General features: G+C 42.1%; 1 protein-coding gene across 2 annotated transcripts in view; it reads right to left on the minus strand.

Annotated features, from left to right (window-relative positions):
* Nucleotides 1–15,174, minus strand: part of cacna1fb (calcium channel, voltage-dependent, L type, alpha 1F subunit) — a 63,778-nt gene that overhangs the window by 23,962 nt on the left and 24,642 nt on the right. For both annotated transcript variants that reach the window (XM_067593439.1, XM_067593438.1), the window contains exons 6-22: nt 12,949–13,100; nt 12,712–12,864; nt 10,242–10,438; nt 10,049–10,152; nt 9,525–9,676; nt 8,183–8,257; nt 7,122–7,203; nt 6,735–6,761; nt 5,865–6,025; nt 5,561–5,786; nt 5,263–5,470; nt 5,044–5,164; nt 3,177–3,252; nt 2,932–2,986; nt 2,795–2,852; nt 1,944–2,046; nt 752–881 (exon numbers count right to left, since the gene is read on the minus strand). In XM_067593439.1, coding sequence (XP_067449540.1) covers nt 752–881; nt 1,944–2,046; nt 2,795–2,852; nt 2,932–2,986; nt 3,177–3,252; nt 5,044–5,164; nt 5,263–5,470; nt 5,561–5,786; nt 5,865–6,025; nt 6,735–6,761; nt 7,122–7,203; nt 8,183–8,257; nt 9,525–9,676; nt 10,049–10,152; nt 10,242–10,438; nt 12,712–12,864; nt 12,949–13,100 — 2,080 coding nt within the window. The remainder of the gene's footprint in view (nt 1–751; nt 882–1,943; nt 2,047–2,794; nt 2,853–2,931; nt 2,987–3,176; nt 3,253–5,043; nt 5,165–5,262; nt 5,471–5,560; nt 5,787–5,864; nt 6,026–6,734; nt 6,762–7,121; nt 7,204–8,182; nt 8,258–9,524; nt 9,677–10,048; nt 10,153–10,241; nt 10,439–12,711; nt 12,865–12,948; nt 13,101–15,174) is intronic.

A 15,174-nucleotide genomic window follows, 5' to 3' on the forward strand; every position in this document is an offset into this window, starting at 1 on the left:
TGAGAAAAATCATCTTTGTAAATCTTTGTTTTTAGTGAAAATGCAGATTTTTATCCAGAACAGAGGTGGATAATATAGAGTTAACATCTGTGTGTGTGTGTGTGTGTGTGTGTACATACAGTATATATGTGTGTGTTGATTGTATGTTGGAAGTCATTTCTTCCTCCAGCTGCTGCTAATTGCTACGTCTTGCATGAAGACAGCTGCTGCACTGTGTGTGTGTGTGAGTGTGTGTGTGTGTGTGTGTGTGTGTGTGTGTGTGTGTGAGTGTGTGTGTGTGTGTGTGTGTGTGTGTATAGTCAGTTTTCAGAATCAGACAGTAAACTGGTGATTTTCTCTCCCTCCATGTGTTTCCCTCTTTAACCCGGTTAGTCACTGACCCACTTATGCCGTGTAATCTGCTGAAGCCCCGCCCCCCTCAGCTCAAACCACAGAGGTGTGTCGACGACATCATCAGCGACAGAGCGATCAGGAGACCTCGCTGAGCGCCTGCTCGGCTCTGATTGGCTCTGAGTTTGAAACCTCTGACATCACGGTTTGGACCTCCTGTTTCCATCATTAGCCGTAGCTACGATGCTAGCTGCTTTGTCAAGTGACTTTAAATCTAACTGCAGTGATGTCATCAGATTACATCACTAGCGTGTTAGCAGACTGCAGCTACACGTTGCTCCGACAGCATCCAACATCTGTACATGTTTCATACACGCAGCCACACGTATCTGCTTGCTGGTTTGAATGTTTCAGGACTCACGTTGTTCCTGAAGGAGTGGGCTCTGATCGGATCCTCAGCGGCCAATGAGCAGCTGCTGAGGATGATGAAGACGAGAATGAGGTTGGTGAAGATGTGGTGGTGGATCAGAGTGTGACAGCCAACACGGATACTGGAGACAGAGAGAGAGAACAACCGTTAGAGGTGTTTAGGTGTAAACATGGTTTCTAAAAACAAACACCTGAAACTGTCAACAAAAGCATTTTCCATCAGCTGGAAGATCCTTTACTGCAGTAAAAGTACCAATACATAAATATAAAAATACTTCATTACAAGTAAAAGTCCCACTACAGTAAAAGTACATGTGTAGTATTATGAGCTTGATGTAGTTAAAGTACTGCAGTAAAAGTAGTGGTTTGGTCCCTCTGACTGATATATTATTATATATGACATCATTAGATTATTAATAGTGAAGCATCAGTGTTAGAGCAGCATGTTACTGTTGTAGCTGCTGGAGGTGGAGCTAGTTTACACTACTTTATATACAGTTAGCTAGTTTAGTCCAGTGGTTCCCAACCTAGGGGTCGGGGCCCCTCCAAAGGGTCAGCAGATAAATCTGAGGGGTCATGAGATGATTAATGGGAGAGGAAAGAAGAAAAAACAAAGTTCTGATACACAAATGTGTTTTCAGTTTTTGGACTTTTTCTCTAATCTTTGATTTTTGCTGAAATATTGGATCATTTGAACATTTATTGAAATGAAAGCATGTGAGAAGTTTAGAGGGAAAAATCACTATTTGGTGGAGCTGTTAACAACTCATAGACATGTGAAATGTGACCCCGACTACACACTGCTTTTTGTAAGACGTCAAAAGCCAAAAAGGTTGGAAACCACTGGTTTCATCTTTAACAATGTGTTGTATTTTAAAAGCTTGTTATATTATCCATTGTGTCAAATCTTCATCTGAAAAGTAACTAAAGCTGTCAAATAAATGTAGTGGAGTAGAAAGTACAATATTTCCCTCTGAAATGTAGTGGAGTGGAAGTATAAAGTAGCATCACATGGAAATACTCAAGTAAAGTACAAGTACCTCAACATTGTACTTAAGTACAGTACAGTCATATAGTAATTTTACTGAAGTACAGATGTCAGTCATCGGTGAACTTTCCACCACTGCTCTGTATCCGGACAACGTCCAGCTTTCTTAACACATCCAGGGTGTGGACAGACTTACGGGTTTGTCTTGCTGAGGCAGAAGAACGCACTGCCTTCTGGGATGGGAAGAATCTTCTCTTTAGGAGGAGCGAGATCGGCCATCTTTAACTCGTCTCCTCCGTCTGAGAGCAGCAGAGGAGACGTTATCACACTCAAAACACACAATCATCTTCTTTTCTGACAGGAGAAAAAACTGGAATAAAGTTTAGTTGTGAGTCACTTCAGAACTAAAGTGTGTTCTTATGATTGAAGCCACTTCAGCACCAAACACACTGAGCCTCAAGCAACAGGCAGCAACAAGTGATTATAGTGAAATTTGTGAGATTCACCAATTTTTCTCATATGTAGAATATCCTCTCTGGAATACCACATTCTGGTTTGAATGTCTGATTGTGTCAACAGGATCTACGCAGTCACTTATCTGTGCTGTCTAGGAAGGGCCTCTCTGACCTTGGTAACCATGGCGATACTGATTTACCCTTTATCAGAGAGGCTCCTGTTTCCCCAAAACATCCCAGACAGCTGCATATCCAAGGAGAGGCAGCGTCTCTCTCTGAGAGACTTGATGTTGTTTACTCTGTGACCTCAAGGACCAGGTTTGACCCAACGTAACCCCTAAAGATGGAAAATTCCATAACAGGCTCAGTGTGTGCTTTGTTCTCTCTCCATGTTGAAGATATATATTAATAATACAGAGATCATTATTTTGTCTGACTGTGTGTGTCTTTATTTGGATTTTAGTCTTTTTATGGCTTTGATTTGGACTCTTTTTGGATGATATTTTCTCCAGAGCTCCAGGAACAGAACAGGAGATTTGACCCTGATGTTGTTGGTCGTGTTGGAAATGTTTCAGGACTTTGAGGGACTGACCTTCGTCTCCCTCAGCGATCTCCTCTTCCTCATACTCGGTGTCTTCGTCGATGTTGACCTGCAGAAACAAACGACGGTTAAACTGACAGACTCGCATTTAAATGATAAAGACTAAAGATCAAAGTCTCCTTTTTCACCTTCACTTCTTCCTCTCCGGTCGCCTCCCCCTCCTCCGCTCCCTCCTCCTTCTTACTGCAGGAACAACAGAAAAGATTGAAAAGTAAACAAACCACTCTCTCCTTCTTCTTCTTTCACTCCATCATCTCTCATTTTCTTAAGTTTTATTTCTTCTCCCGTCCTTCCTTCCACCATTCACTCCTCCTTCTTCTTGTTTAATTAAAATGTTTTCCCACCTCCACCTCTTCATCCCTCCATCACTCACTCTTTCTTGTTGTCGTCTCCGTCTCCTCCAGCCAGGTTGTCCACAGCGATGGCCAAGAAGACATTTAGCAGGATATCTGACACACGCTAAGAACACGTAACATTCGACTCTGTACAAGACGTTTTCTCACAGATAGATGAGTTTTCCTGCAGCACCTGAATGCACCTCTATTAATGACCTAATCACTGCACAAAAAAACATTTAACTCAAACCTGCAACAACTGATGTTTTTGTCAACTACTTTTCAGCAGTAACATCTTTTAAGTTGATATGTTGAACTTGTTAGCAAACAGTTGCTTATTTCCACATCCAGCAGTTACAACATGATCATCACATTAATAATGTCAATAATTAATCGTGGGGTTCCTCAGGGTTCTATTCTTGATCCTTTGTAGTTTCAGTCTGGTTGAAATGATTTTTTTTGTCCACTTGATTTTAGCAGAATAGTTTCTAAACATGACTTCTGTCATATCATCAGTTTATAGAGTAGTTGTGGCTAACATGTTAGCAAACAGTTGCTTATTTCCACATCCAGCAGTTACGGAGCAACATTATCATTCATGTGGAGTCGTGTTTCTGTCCAATATTCACTCTCTTTTGACTCTGTTTTTGTTCTCCACCAACTCCTGAGGGAAATATCTGGCTCTTTAGCTGCTAAAGGCTCAACCCAGTCGCCAAACAAAACGTTGGCATTGAACGTTCCTGCAAACCGCAGAAACATTGAATATCTATGTTTCTACATGTGAATTATGTATCATATCAACATTTCAACAAACGTCGCATATTAACATTTCTACCCGTTGAACAATGATGTTTCATGGTGTGACAACGCTGTGGTTTAGGTCTGGTTAGGTTTAGGGACAAAGGCCAATTGGTTAGGGTTAGGGAGAGATCATGGTTTGGGTTAAAATTAAAATAAAAAATAAAATAAAAACAGCCAATGTCTCACTAAAAACACCCACTTTTGTCAAATGAAAGTGGGCATTGGTTTCGAGGTGGTCTCGAACCGTGCTGACTTCAAACTTGCTGCCAAGAAACTTACTAACCATCCACCAGCCCCCCCTCCTCCTCCTCGTAATAGGAAAGATCAGCTCATATAGATCTCATGTGAACTACGTCACTTTAGAAATGTTAATATGCTACGTATTACACGTGTTGAAACGTACATATTCAATGTTTCTGTGGTTTGCAGAAACGTAAACTGCCAACGTTTTATTCGGGTGACCAGCTAGTCTACAGCTAACTGTGTCTGTTTGCCGTTTGGTGCTGAGCAGGTAGTGTACAGTTTAGAGCTTTTTCTCTGAAAACAGCTGCCTGCTGCGGCCCAAAACGATGCCATGAGAGCCCTGAGAGTGAACCAGAACAGTAAAGTTGCAGCCGGACAGATAAACAATGAGCTGAAACTCACTATAAAGCTCCGTAAAGCCGAGAGGAGCCGCAGAGTCTCTGATAATTCTCTGTAGGTTCATCACTATGAGCCACAACCAACATATTACACATATAGATCAGACAGTAGAGTTATAAAAATATATACTGATAATATATGTTGATTATTTTCTCAATTAATCACTTAGTTCTTTGATCCATAAAATGTCAGAAAATGGTGAAAGACACCAAAGATGACGTCCTCAAATGTCTTGTTTTGTCTACAACTCAAAGATATTCGATTTACTGTCACAGAGGACTAAAGAAACCAGAAAATATTCACATTTAAGAAGCTGAAATCAGAGAATTTGGACTTTTTTTTCTTAAAAAAATGACTCAAAACTATTGATCAATTATCAAAATAGCTGGCGATAAATGGTTGCAGCTCTATAATTGATGGTTTAATGAAGTTCGATGAATGAATCCTGCAGGTGAAGGATACAGTTGCCGCAGATGAAAAGGATGACGAAGTAAACGCAGACGATCATCCCTGGAAACACGGGGCCGCCGTACGCCATGATGCCGTCATACATCACCACGTTCCAGTCCTCACCTGTCAGGATCTAGACACACACAGTCAACAAGGTGTTCGTTAGCGACACGGCCGCTGCACGCCGTGACATCACTGATTACCGATCAGCTGTGTGGTCATGTGGTTTACCTGGAAGCAGGTGAGCAGCGCCTGCGGGAAAGCGTCGAAGGTGCTGCGTTTGGTCTGCGTCTCGTCGAAGTTGAACTTTCCGCCGAACAGCTGCATGCCGAGCAGAGCGAAGATGATGAGGAAGAGGAAGAGGAGCAGCAGCAGGGAGGCGATGGACTTCATGGAGTTCAGCAGGGACGCCACCAGGTTGGACAGCGCCGTCCAATGGCTGAGCAGAAAGACAGTGACATCAGAAGAGGTGTTGATGACTCAGTTATGACCTCAGTGACCTGCTCGGGTGTGTGCGTGTGTGTCTCACCGTGTGACCTTGAAGATGCGCAGCAGACGGACGCAGCGCAGCACCGAGATCCCCAAAGGAGGCATGATCTCCAGCTCCACCAGGATGGTCTCCATGATGCCGCCACACACCACGAAGCAGTCGAAACGGTTAAAGAACGCCACGAAGTAATGAGCCAGACCCAGACTGTACATCTTCAGCAACATCTCCACGGTGAACAGAGACAGCAGCACCTTGTTGGCTATGTCTGCACACAGAGAGGGTTATTGTTTTAGTTTTAGTTCAACGTGTGAGGAAGGAGGACAGTGACGGCGTGTATTTGTACCTTGGACTTGTGTCAGCCAGTTAGGTTGGTTGTAGTGCTCGGAGGCGCTGAGGGAGGTGTTGAGGAAGACGAGCAGCAGAACGAGCCAATAGAACGTCACCGATTTGACGGCGGTGCGACAGTTCCTGCGACACACTCGGTTCCACCGCCGCAACGTCCGACTGCAGAGAGACAGAAACTCCAATTCAAACTCACAGAGCTTTATTGTACAGCAGCGTAGTTTCATTATAACGGGACGCCAGACAGCTAATATATTGCGCTAATAGTGAAGTCAAAGCTACAGCATTGAAAATCTGAAACAGATCTTTTTATGTCCTGTCTCTTTAAGGCCCGATGAGCCCACTCTGCTCTGATTGGTCAGTTTCAGGAAGTTGTGTCACAGCTGACTTCCTGTCACTCAGGAGGCTACATCAACAAACCATGAAATAAACTACAGTAGCAGGATTTCACTACTTTTTCTCGATCTTTTCTTGAAATAGAAACCTCTCAAATACATCCGAAACATGGCAAACGAAGCGTTCAGAGCAGGTTGAAGCCCTGACTTTTGACTTGCAGGCAGCATTTCTACATATGTTCACCTCAAGTTTTGAAACTTTTACCATGTTTAACATCTGACATTAGAACAGGATATAAATAACAGAAAATCACAAAAATCAGAATATGTTCCCTTAAACGTCTTCCGTTCTGTTCCCAAACATCTTCTGTATTAGTCGATATTGGAGGATCGATGTGTTCAATTGCGTCATACAGTCTTGAAATGTTTATTTAGTTTCTGTCGTGTTATATTTCTAGTTGACTCTGATAAGTGAAGCGTCTGTTGGGTAAAAAGTGACGCTGCTGTCTTAAATGTCTGACAGACATTGAACTCACCAGCAGCTGATCTTCATCATTCGAGCGCTGAAACAAAAACACACTGAAGTTAGTTTACAGCAGTTAGAGGAAAGCTGTTCACATATAAAGATCATTTTAATGATAATCTGAGACAAAGTGGAGTTTTAAACAAAGAAATAAAACGTTTAGATGATTGTGAGTTTGACGTTAAAGAATCTAAACTCAAGATGCACTTACTACCTTTTTCCCTAGCTTTTTCTTTTGACCAAAAAAACTGTGAGACATGGTTGAAAGCTCCATAGAACAACTTGACTTCTGGGTTTGGTTAAGACTGGCAGCTGGTGAAACTGTGGTCACATGACCTGAAGGCTTGACTGTGATTGGTGGATTCAAATAAAGCATTGAACGTGTGTGTGTGTGTGTTACCAGCAGGCCTGGCAGCAGTTGGTGTGTTCCTCGTCGATGTTCTCGGTGTTCTCAGACGCCGTTTCACTTGCAGGAAGACTCGCTGAGAGACACACAGACAGACGGTTATTATTTTATCGTCTTTCTTTATTTTCACATATTGCAATAAGATGAATTTCCATCTTTGTTTTTGTGAGTAAATCAGTTATTTATTCTTTTTTTAAAATATTTAACTTACTCCTTTAATGTGAGTAAAATGTTTCCGATCTAAACTTCACACACACACACACACACACACACAGGTTTACTTAAGTCACTTTTGGGCTATTTACATAGACTTACATTCATTTCCTGCAGACTTAACCAAACTCTAACCATAACCACTGACCCAAAAATCTGCATTTTACCAATCCGGGGCACAGCTTTTGTCCCCAATTACACAAGCCATCCTAAATCAACTGGTCTTAAGTCTGGTGTGTGTCCCTGAAAGTGACTTAAGTCATACCACACACACACACACACACACTGATGAGAAACAGGGTCGGATAAATTGGAGGACAGATAGAGACCCAGATATTTTACAGGGACAGTCTTTCTACATTTAGACTGTGTGTGTGTGTGTGTGTGTGTGTGTGTGTGTGTGTGTGTGTGTTTGTGTGTGTGTGTGTGAAAGAATAAGGCTGATTTTCTATATTTTTCTTATTGTCAACAAACCTCATGTTTGGATCCAAACCAACAATGAACTGATCTACTAACAAGTATATTGTGTGTATCCGTAGACCTCTGTTGTTAAGACTAATAACAGAGATCCTGTTTTCAGTCTCTGGAGAGTATTTCCGTGTCAGGAAGAGGCCGCTGCACATGTGCGTAGTCATGCTTCTCTCTGACCCAGACATTGTAAATTTCTCAAAGAAGTTTACTACAAAGTTAAGACTTTGTGATGCGTAACTAGCAGAGCGGTGTCAACAGAACCTCACGCATCAAGTTTGTTACATGTCTGTTGAATCTGAGAGAAATTTAGGAGAAGAAAATGCTCCTATATGAGGCTCGATGTGAGTGTGAAACGTGTGTGTTTGTTTTACCGTGTGTTTCGTTGGAGTGACTGAACCATCCAAACTTCCCTCTCTTCTTATCTGACAGATCACCCAGAGACGGACCTGAGGGAGACACACATGCAGTAGAAGGAAAACACAGCGAAAGAACAGTTATCATTTCAATCAGAAGCACAGAAGCACATTTACATTTATTCAACACTTTTGCCCACAGCGATGTAAGAATGAGGAACAATCCAGGCTAGAACTAGACCTCTTTAAGTTCAACAACAGGTTTCATCCAAATGTTCTTCAGATTTTAAAAGAATTTCCAGAAAATCATTAAAAGTCAAATGTTCCGTCTCAGGCATATTTCCTGCCCAAGCTGATCAACGGCCCCTCAGAGAGCACCTAGAGTGAGACGTGTGAGAGGTATGCATCGGATTGAATAGGAAGGGATGAAGGGATGAGGGGATGAGGGGATGAAGGGATGAGGGGAGGAAGGGATGAAGGGATGAGGGGATGAGGGGATGAAGGGATGAGGGGAGGAAGGGATGAAGGGATGCAGGGATGAAGGGATGAGGGGATGAGGGGATGAGGGGATGAGGTAGGAGGATGCAGGGATGAAGGGATGAGGGGATGAGGTAGGAGGATGCAGGGATGAAGGGAAAGGGAGGGTGGGTTGAGAAATCTGAGACAGACAGGGTAGGAAGGGTTGACCCGGTATAAGTAGGCTTGGCAGATGATTAGAGGTGTGGTTGAGGCGTGGTTCTGCTCCCAAACCTGAGTTAACAAGTTAACTACATTTCATGCTTGTGTGTTCAGATTTGACTGAGTTATGACTCCAAGAAGGATGTTTGACTCTTCTATTTTTGCCTCACCTTCAACTCTCCAGTTCCCCCCCACAGGGAGGCTGTTAACTTTCTCTTTTTGCTTTGTCCTGCTGAACGTCCACCTCTGTTATAGACCAGATTCTGTCATTTCTCTGTTGTTTAAAAGCCTTTTCATCTTAGCATTCTCCTAGTTGTGATCTACTTGTGCCCTAACATTGTATACACACACAATGTCTGTTTGTTATTTGTTATGTTAGATTGATGTTAGATGATTTTACAGTGAGTGCATGGTGCTTCATCATTTCTCTGATTACTTTCTGCCTCATTGATTTCATCAATTGACAAATTAGCTTTAACTGGCTTCATTAATTGATATGAATTAACTTGATATTTTTTAATTAGCTGTGCATAAATGACTCATTTAGCTCTCATTTAAAATATCAAACTGAAGCAACATATCAGCATAAACTCACACATAAACCAGTCAAACCTTCAGTAACACACACACACACACACACACACACACACACACACACACACACACACAGTCTCAGTCTTACGTGGGTTTCCGTCCTCGTCCAGTTCGTCCATGTCCTCAGCCTGAGTGATCCAGTCCATGTATCCACACAGATCTTCCTCCATCTGCTGCTTCTCCCGCAGCTTCTGGAAATCTCCCCGAGCCTTCGCCTTCTCCCTCTCCTTACTGAACTCTCTGCAGCGGTCAAACAACGTTCAACAAACATTTAAACAATATAAAAATATTCAAACAATGTTCCAAAAACGTTCAAACAACAGTCAAACGTTAAAAAAATCATTCGCACAACACTGAAACAGGCATCACGCTACGTTCAAAAAATGTTTCAAAAATATTAAGCAACTTTTAAACAACACTCAAACAATGTTCAATGTTTAATCAACATTCAAACAACATTCAAACAACACATAAATCAAATCTGAATCTCAAATCAACACCTTAAGTCTCAACAGACCAGTGGAACAAGCACTGCGAACATACTTACATACTACATATACTACTAATCTGTAGATAGAATAATGTCTGTTCTGTTTTTAAGGAGAGACAAACCCGCTGAGGACTCCCAGAACCAGGTTGAGAACGAAGAACGAGCCGAAAATCACCAAACTGACGAAATAAACCCAAGGTAGCTCGAATCCTATAGCGTCATTCATCTGCACAGACAGAAACACAGAGTGAGAAACAGATCTGAGTCTCTGCTGCGTTAAAGGCTCTGATAATAGTAAACAGTTGAGTGTGTTACCCAGTAGAGAACGTCGGTCCAGCCCTCCATGGTGATGCACTGGAACACCGTCAGCATGGCGAAGAAGAAGTTGTCGAAGTTGGTGATTCCTCCGTTGGGACCTTCCCAACGCCCGCGGCACTCTGAGCCGTTAACGGTACACTGACGGCCGTGACCAGCAAACGCACACGGCACCGGGTCATCCTCCACATAGTTATCTGCAGAGAATATCAGAAATATGAAACCATATACATAAACTTATGAGACCATGACAGGGTAGACAGTTCACACATGGCAGGAACGTGGTTATCAAGGACAGTTTAGCAACTTAAAGGAAAATTCCGGTTTATTTCAACCTGATGTATTTCCCATAAATGTGCGCATTGTGGCTCTATGTGTCATGCTAATTTTGTTCTCTCTAGCTCCATTATAGAGGTTTGGGGGATTCACAAAAAGACGGTTATTGTACAAAATGACGATCATTGGGTATGATTTTTACATGAACTGCTTCAAAAGTTTGTATATGAGTCTGATCCGGGGCAGCTTGCCGGCTAACCTGATCACCCACATATTCATCTGCACATGCCAGTTTGTATGAGGCTGAGTTTCACAGCGGTTATCCCGTGGACTGTTGTGAGTCATTTCACTTTGATGGCCAAGCGTATTCATTTGAGCTGGAGTACACAGAGAAGAGATAAAACAACTGAAAGAAGAAAAACAAAGAATGGAGGCAGGAAGGCAACAGAACTGTCAGGAAAGACAGTAAAGTAACCTCCTTTTCTGACGAGTGAAGAGAAAAACTTATTCTGCAGAGTGGGACCATGATGGATGAGAGTGATCCCAGATGTGTAACGACTACAAATGGATTTACAGCGTTTATCGACATTGTCGTCCTGGAGACTGTTTCACCCCCACAGAATCAACTGGATGAAAAGAGTGAAGCCGGCTGGACCAAACATTCAGGATATGATCAAGAGAATGAGTTGGCCCCTCTACAAGTGCTTCATGGCAGCTCTTGGAGTTGTCGGTGAGTCTCTCCGGAGAGTTTCTTAGTCTCTGTTGATAGTTGGTGTGTTGGTTGAGTGGCTTGAGAAATTGTAGGCTCACAGTATGTCATGAGGTGGGGGCCTTGCAATGCTAGTTCGAAGTTCATGGATAACAGACGGGGTCCTATTTGGTTAGGATGCAGACGATCAGGTTTAAAGAGTCCATTCTGGTTTAGAAAAGTTGAAAATGTGTCCACAAAGGAGGATATCCCTGCTCCTACAGTAGCCTTTAATCCACATATGGAGTTGTCTTAGATGGTTGAAATTATTAGCTGCTTACCTGAATCAAGCAGAGTATCCACAAGACAGATGAAATCCGCCTTCAGGTTCGCTGACGCGCATTGGTGCCCACAAGCACAACAACAGTAGAAGCAGAGTAATGTTCTTTCAGCAACTGTGCAGCAGAGCTGTTTATATCCTTAACATGGACCATGGATGATCCAATCACAAGCACCACCAGTGTGCCAGCTGCTCCACTGGACTTTCTTTGGGACCCACTGGCCGGTTGATGTGGTTGGTGTTCAGCGGCTGTAGCAACAGCAGGAATTGCTGGAATAGCAAATATGCGCCACAGCATCAGCAGAAAACCCAGCAGAGAGAAGGAAGAAGGGATCTTTGGTCTGCAGGCAGTAGGCAAAGTAGCTCCTGTACGAATCTGGCCCAAGCCGGGGTCATTGTGAGTGGCAGCCAAAGGGACATACGCCGAGTGAACAGGGGCCTTATTAGGTAGCGCAGCAAAACATTTGGAAAGGTCGAGAGGTGGTGGTGACCAAAACTGGTGTTTTCCCTTTTTGTTGGCCTCCTACAACCACATCTGACCAGGTAGTCTGAGCGTTGGGGGTCGAGCAGGAGGATGGCTGCAGATGCAACACAGGATCCCACAAGATAGTTTCCGAGACAGCCGGATTCATGGCTGTGATCTTTCTAGCCTGTGCACTTGCCGACGTGGATACAGCCGGACAACAGACAGTCCTTCTTTCTGGGCTGTTGATCAGTTTGACGGTGATCATCAAAATTAATTTTTACAAACTACGTAAACAAACTATAGTAGCAGGATTTCACTTCTTTTTCTCCTTCTTTACTCCAAATGTCAACTTTTCAAATCCATCCATACGTGTTGGAGTTGAACCAGATCCAGAATATGAGAGCGGACAACGTGAACAACCTCAGGGACCTCATGGACATGTGATGAGCTGATGTCATCTTGTCAGCAAAATAGGAAAAAACGCTACAAAGAAGCGTTCAGAGCAGGTTGAAGCCCTGGCTTTTGACTTGCAGGGAGCATTTTTAGTCCATTTCTAGTTCCATTCACCTCAAGTTTTAGAACTTTGAACATGTTTAACATCAAACATAAGAACAGGATATAATTGACAGAAAATCACTAACAGCATAATATGAACCCTTTAAAAGTATGTGTGTGTGTGTGTGTGTGTGTGTGTGTATACCTGTTCCTATGTAGTAGCAGGTCCTGTGCATGCGTCCTATGAAGAGCTCCAGACCGATGATGGCGTAGATGATGATGACAAAGAGAACCAGCAGAGCAATGTGGAGCAGAGGAACCATCGCCTTCATGATGGAGTTCAACACGATCTGCAGACCTGAGCAGACAGACAGACAGAAGTTAAGATGTGAACAGCCGTACAGGACTCTCAGGCACTCACTCTACAGTCCAGTAAACTCACTGGGAACTCCAGAAACCAGTCGGAGGGGTCTCAGGACTCTGAAGGCTCTCAGAGCTTTGACGTCCAGACCTCCAGGTTTCCCCGGCATGTGATGAGTGGTCGCCTGTTCTCCAGACTTATGAGTCATCGTCTCCAAGACGACACTGAACAACCTGCACAAACAAAAATAAAACAGAAGAAGAAGAGGGAGTTACAGTTTGAAGGTTTCAGCGGAGAGAAAAGCTGAACAATGATCTTGAAAACAGAGTAAACACGTGACGTAAGAAAGATGACAAAGAGTGATGTACAGCAGGATATCATCTGCAAAACAGTAGAAATAAATATTGTGTTTGTGAGTGTTTTGTCCTAAAGGAGCCTGTAGGTAAAGGGTTCATGAGATTAAACACTGTAGAGAATAATCAGTCTCAGTCTGTGCCAGAGACAGATCAATAAGAAAAGGCAGTTTGATGATTGATTAATCGTTTTAGCCATTTTTAAGCAGAAATTCCAAAAATGTATAGTTTCCAACATCTCAAATGTGATGATTTCATGCTTTTCTTCATCATACATGATATGAAACTGAATGTCTTTGGGTTTTGGACTGTTGGTAAGACAAAACAAAACATATGAAGATGTCAGCTTTGACTCTTGGAAATAGTGATATTCATCAATTATTTCTCACCATTTTTTTGACATTTTATAAACCAAATGATTAATCAATTAATCAAGAAAATAATTGCTAGATTTATTGATAATGACAATAATCATTAGTTGCAGCCCTAATAATTTTATTTGTTTATTTATTTATCTTACTTTTCAAACTGAGAGCACAAAGTGATTTCCAGTGCAGAGAGACAGCAAAAGACAATCACACAAATAAAAAACAAAAGCATAGAAGATTTAGTCTTAAATAAAATCATCCATCAGGTAAAACAATTAAAACTATTAAAAATAAAGATTAAATCTGGCAGTTACACAACAGAGCTGTTTTGTATAAACAGATAAGTCTAGTTGTCAGACAAGAAGATGAGTGGGGCTGCAACTAACGATTATTTTAAATATCAATTTATCATTTGATTATTTCCTTCATTAATCGATTAGTTCTTTGGTCTATGAAATGTCAGAAATGGTGAAAAATGTTGATCACTGTTTCCCAAAGTCCAAGATGCAACCTAAAATGTCTTGTTTCTCTCAACCAACACCCACAACTCAAAGATATTCAATTTACTGTCATAGAAGACCAAAGAAACCAGAAAATAGTCACATTTAAGAAGCTGGAACAAGAGAATTTTTGTATTTTTTTTCCTAAAAAATGATTCAAAACAATTAATCCATTATCAAAATAGTTGGTAACAAATATTCTGTTGATCGACTAATCGATTAATCGACTAACTGCTGCAGCTCTAAAGGCGAGTCTATAAAAATGTGTTTTAAGAAAGATTTCAAATCTGAGACGGTGTCAGCAGACTGAAGCTGAGGAGCGGGAACAGCTAAAGATCTATAACCTTTAACCTTTAACCTGGTCTCAGGAGCAGCGAACAGACCTGACGCAGCACATCTAAGACGCCTTTTTGGACAGTAAGGAGTTAAAGGTTCGCTGTTGTACTTGGGCGCAATGTGAAGCTTTTGTAAGGAAAGAAACATGAGAGTGACATGTAAACTGCGATCAGACTAACATAAAGAGAGCAGAGACACAAATATAACTCAAATCACTTCTCTGCTTAAGATGTGGAGGAAGACACATTCATACGAGAGCCCGACCGATAAATCAGCCAAAAAATGTTTCTCTATTCTATGGATCCTACCTGGACATTTATTTGTTGCAGTTGTTAAAAAAAACCAAACTAATTTGAGGTACCTTTACCCAAGATGTTTATTTATGTTATGGGTTGTGTAAAAAAATGTATATTGGCTGATATGTCACTGTCAGATTTTTTAAAACTCTCAAATATCTGTATCTGTGTTGGTTGAGCTATAATTATTACGTTCCACTTAGCCTCTGATAAAATATATGCAAAACTATTAATCAAAAAATTCTTTCTTCCCGGGCAGTGTGACCCCCACGCAGACAAATAACACCTCCAACACAAAGTCAAAACCTAAATCCCTGGAAGGATCCCTCAGTGTCGCTGTAAGGCAGCCTCTCAGTGTATCAGCTCTGACTGTAAAGTGGAACAGAGCGTCCTCAGGTCCTCATGACAACAGGCTTCATCATCGCCCCGAGGACATCCAGTCACGCCGCCGTCC

This window comes from Thunnus thynnus, chromosome 6 (genome assembly GCF_963924715.1).
Source record: "Thunnus thynnus chromosome 6, fThuThy2.1, whole genome shotgun sequence".
Lineage (NCBI taxonomy): Eukaryota > Metazoa > Chordata > Actinopteri > Scombriformes > Scombridae > Thunnus > Thunnus thynnus.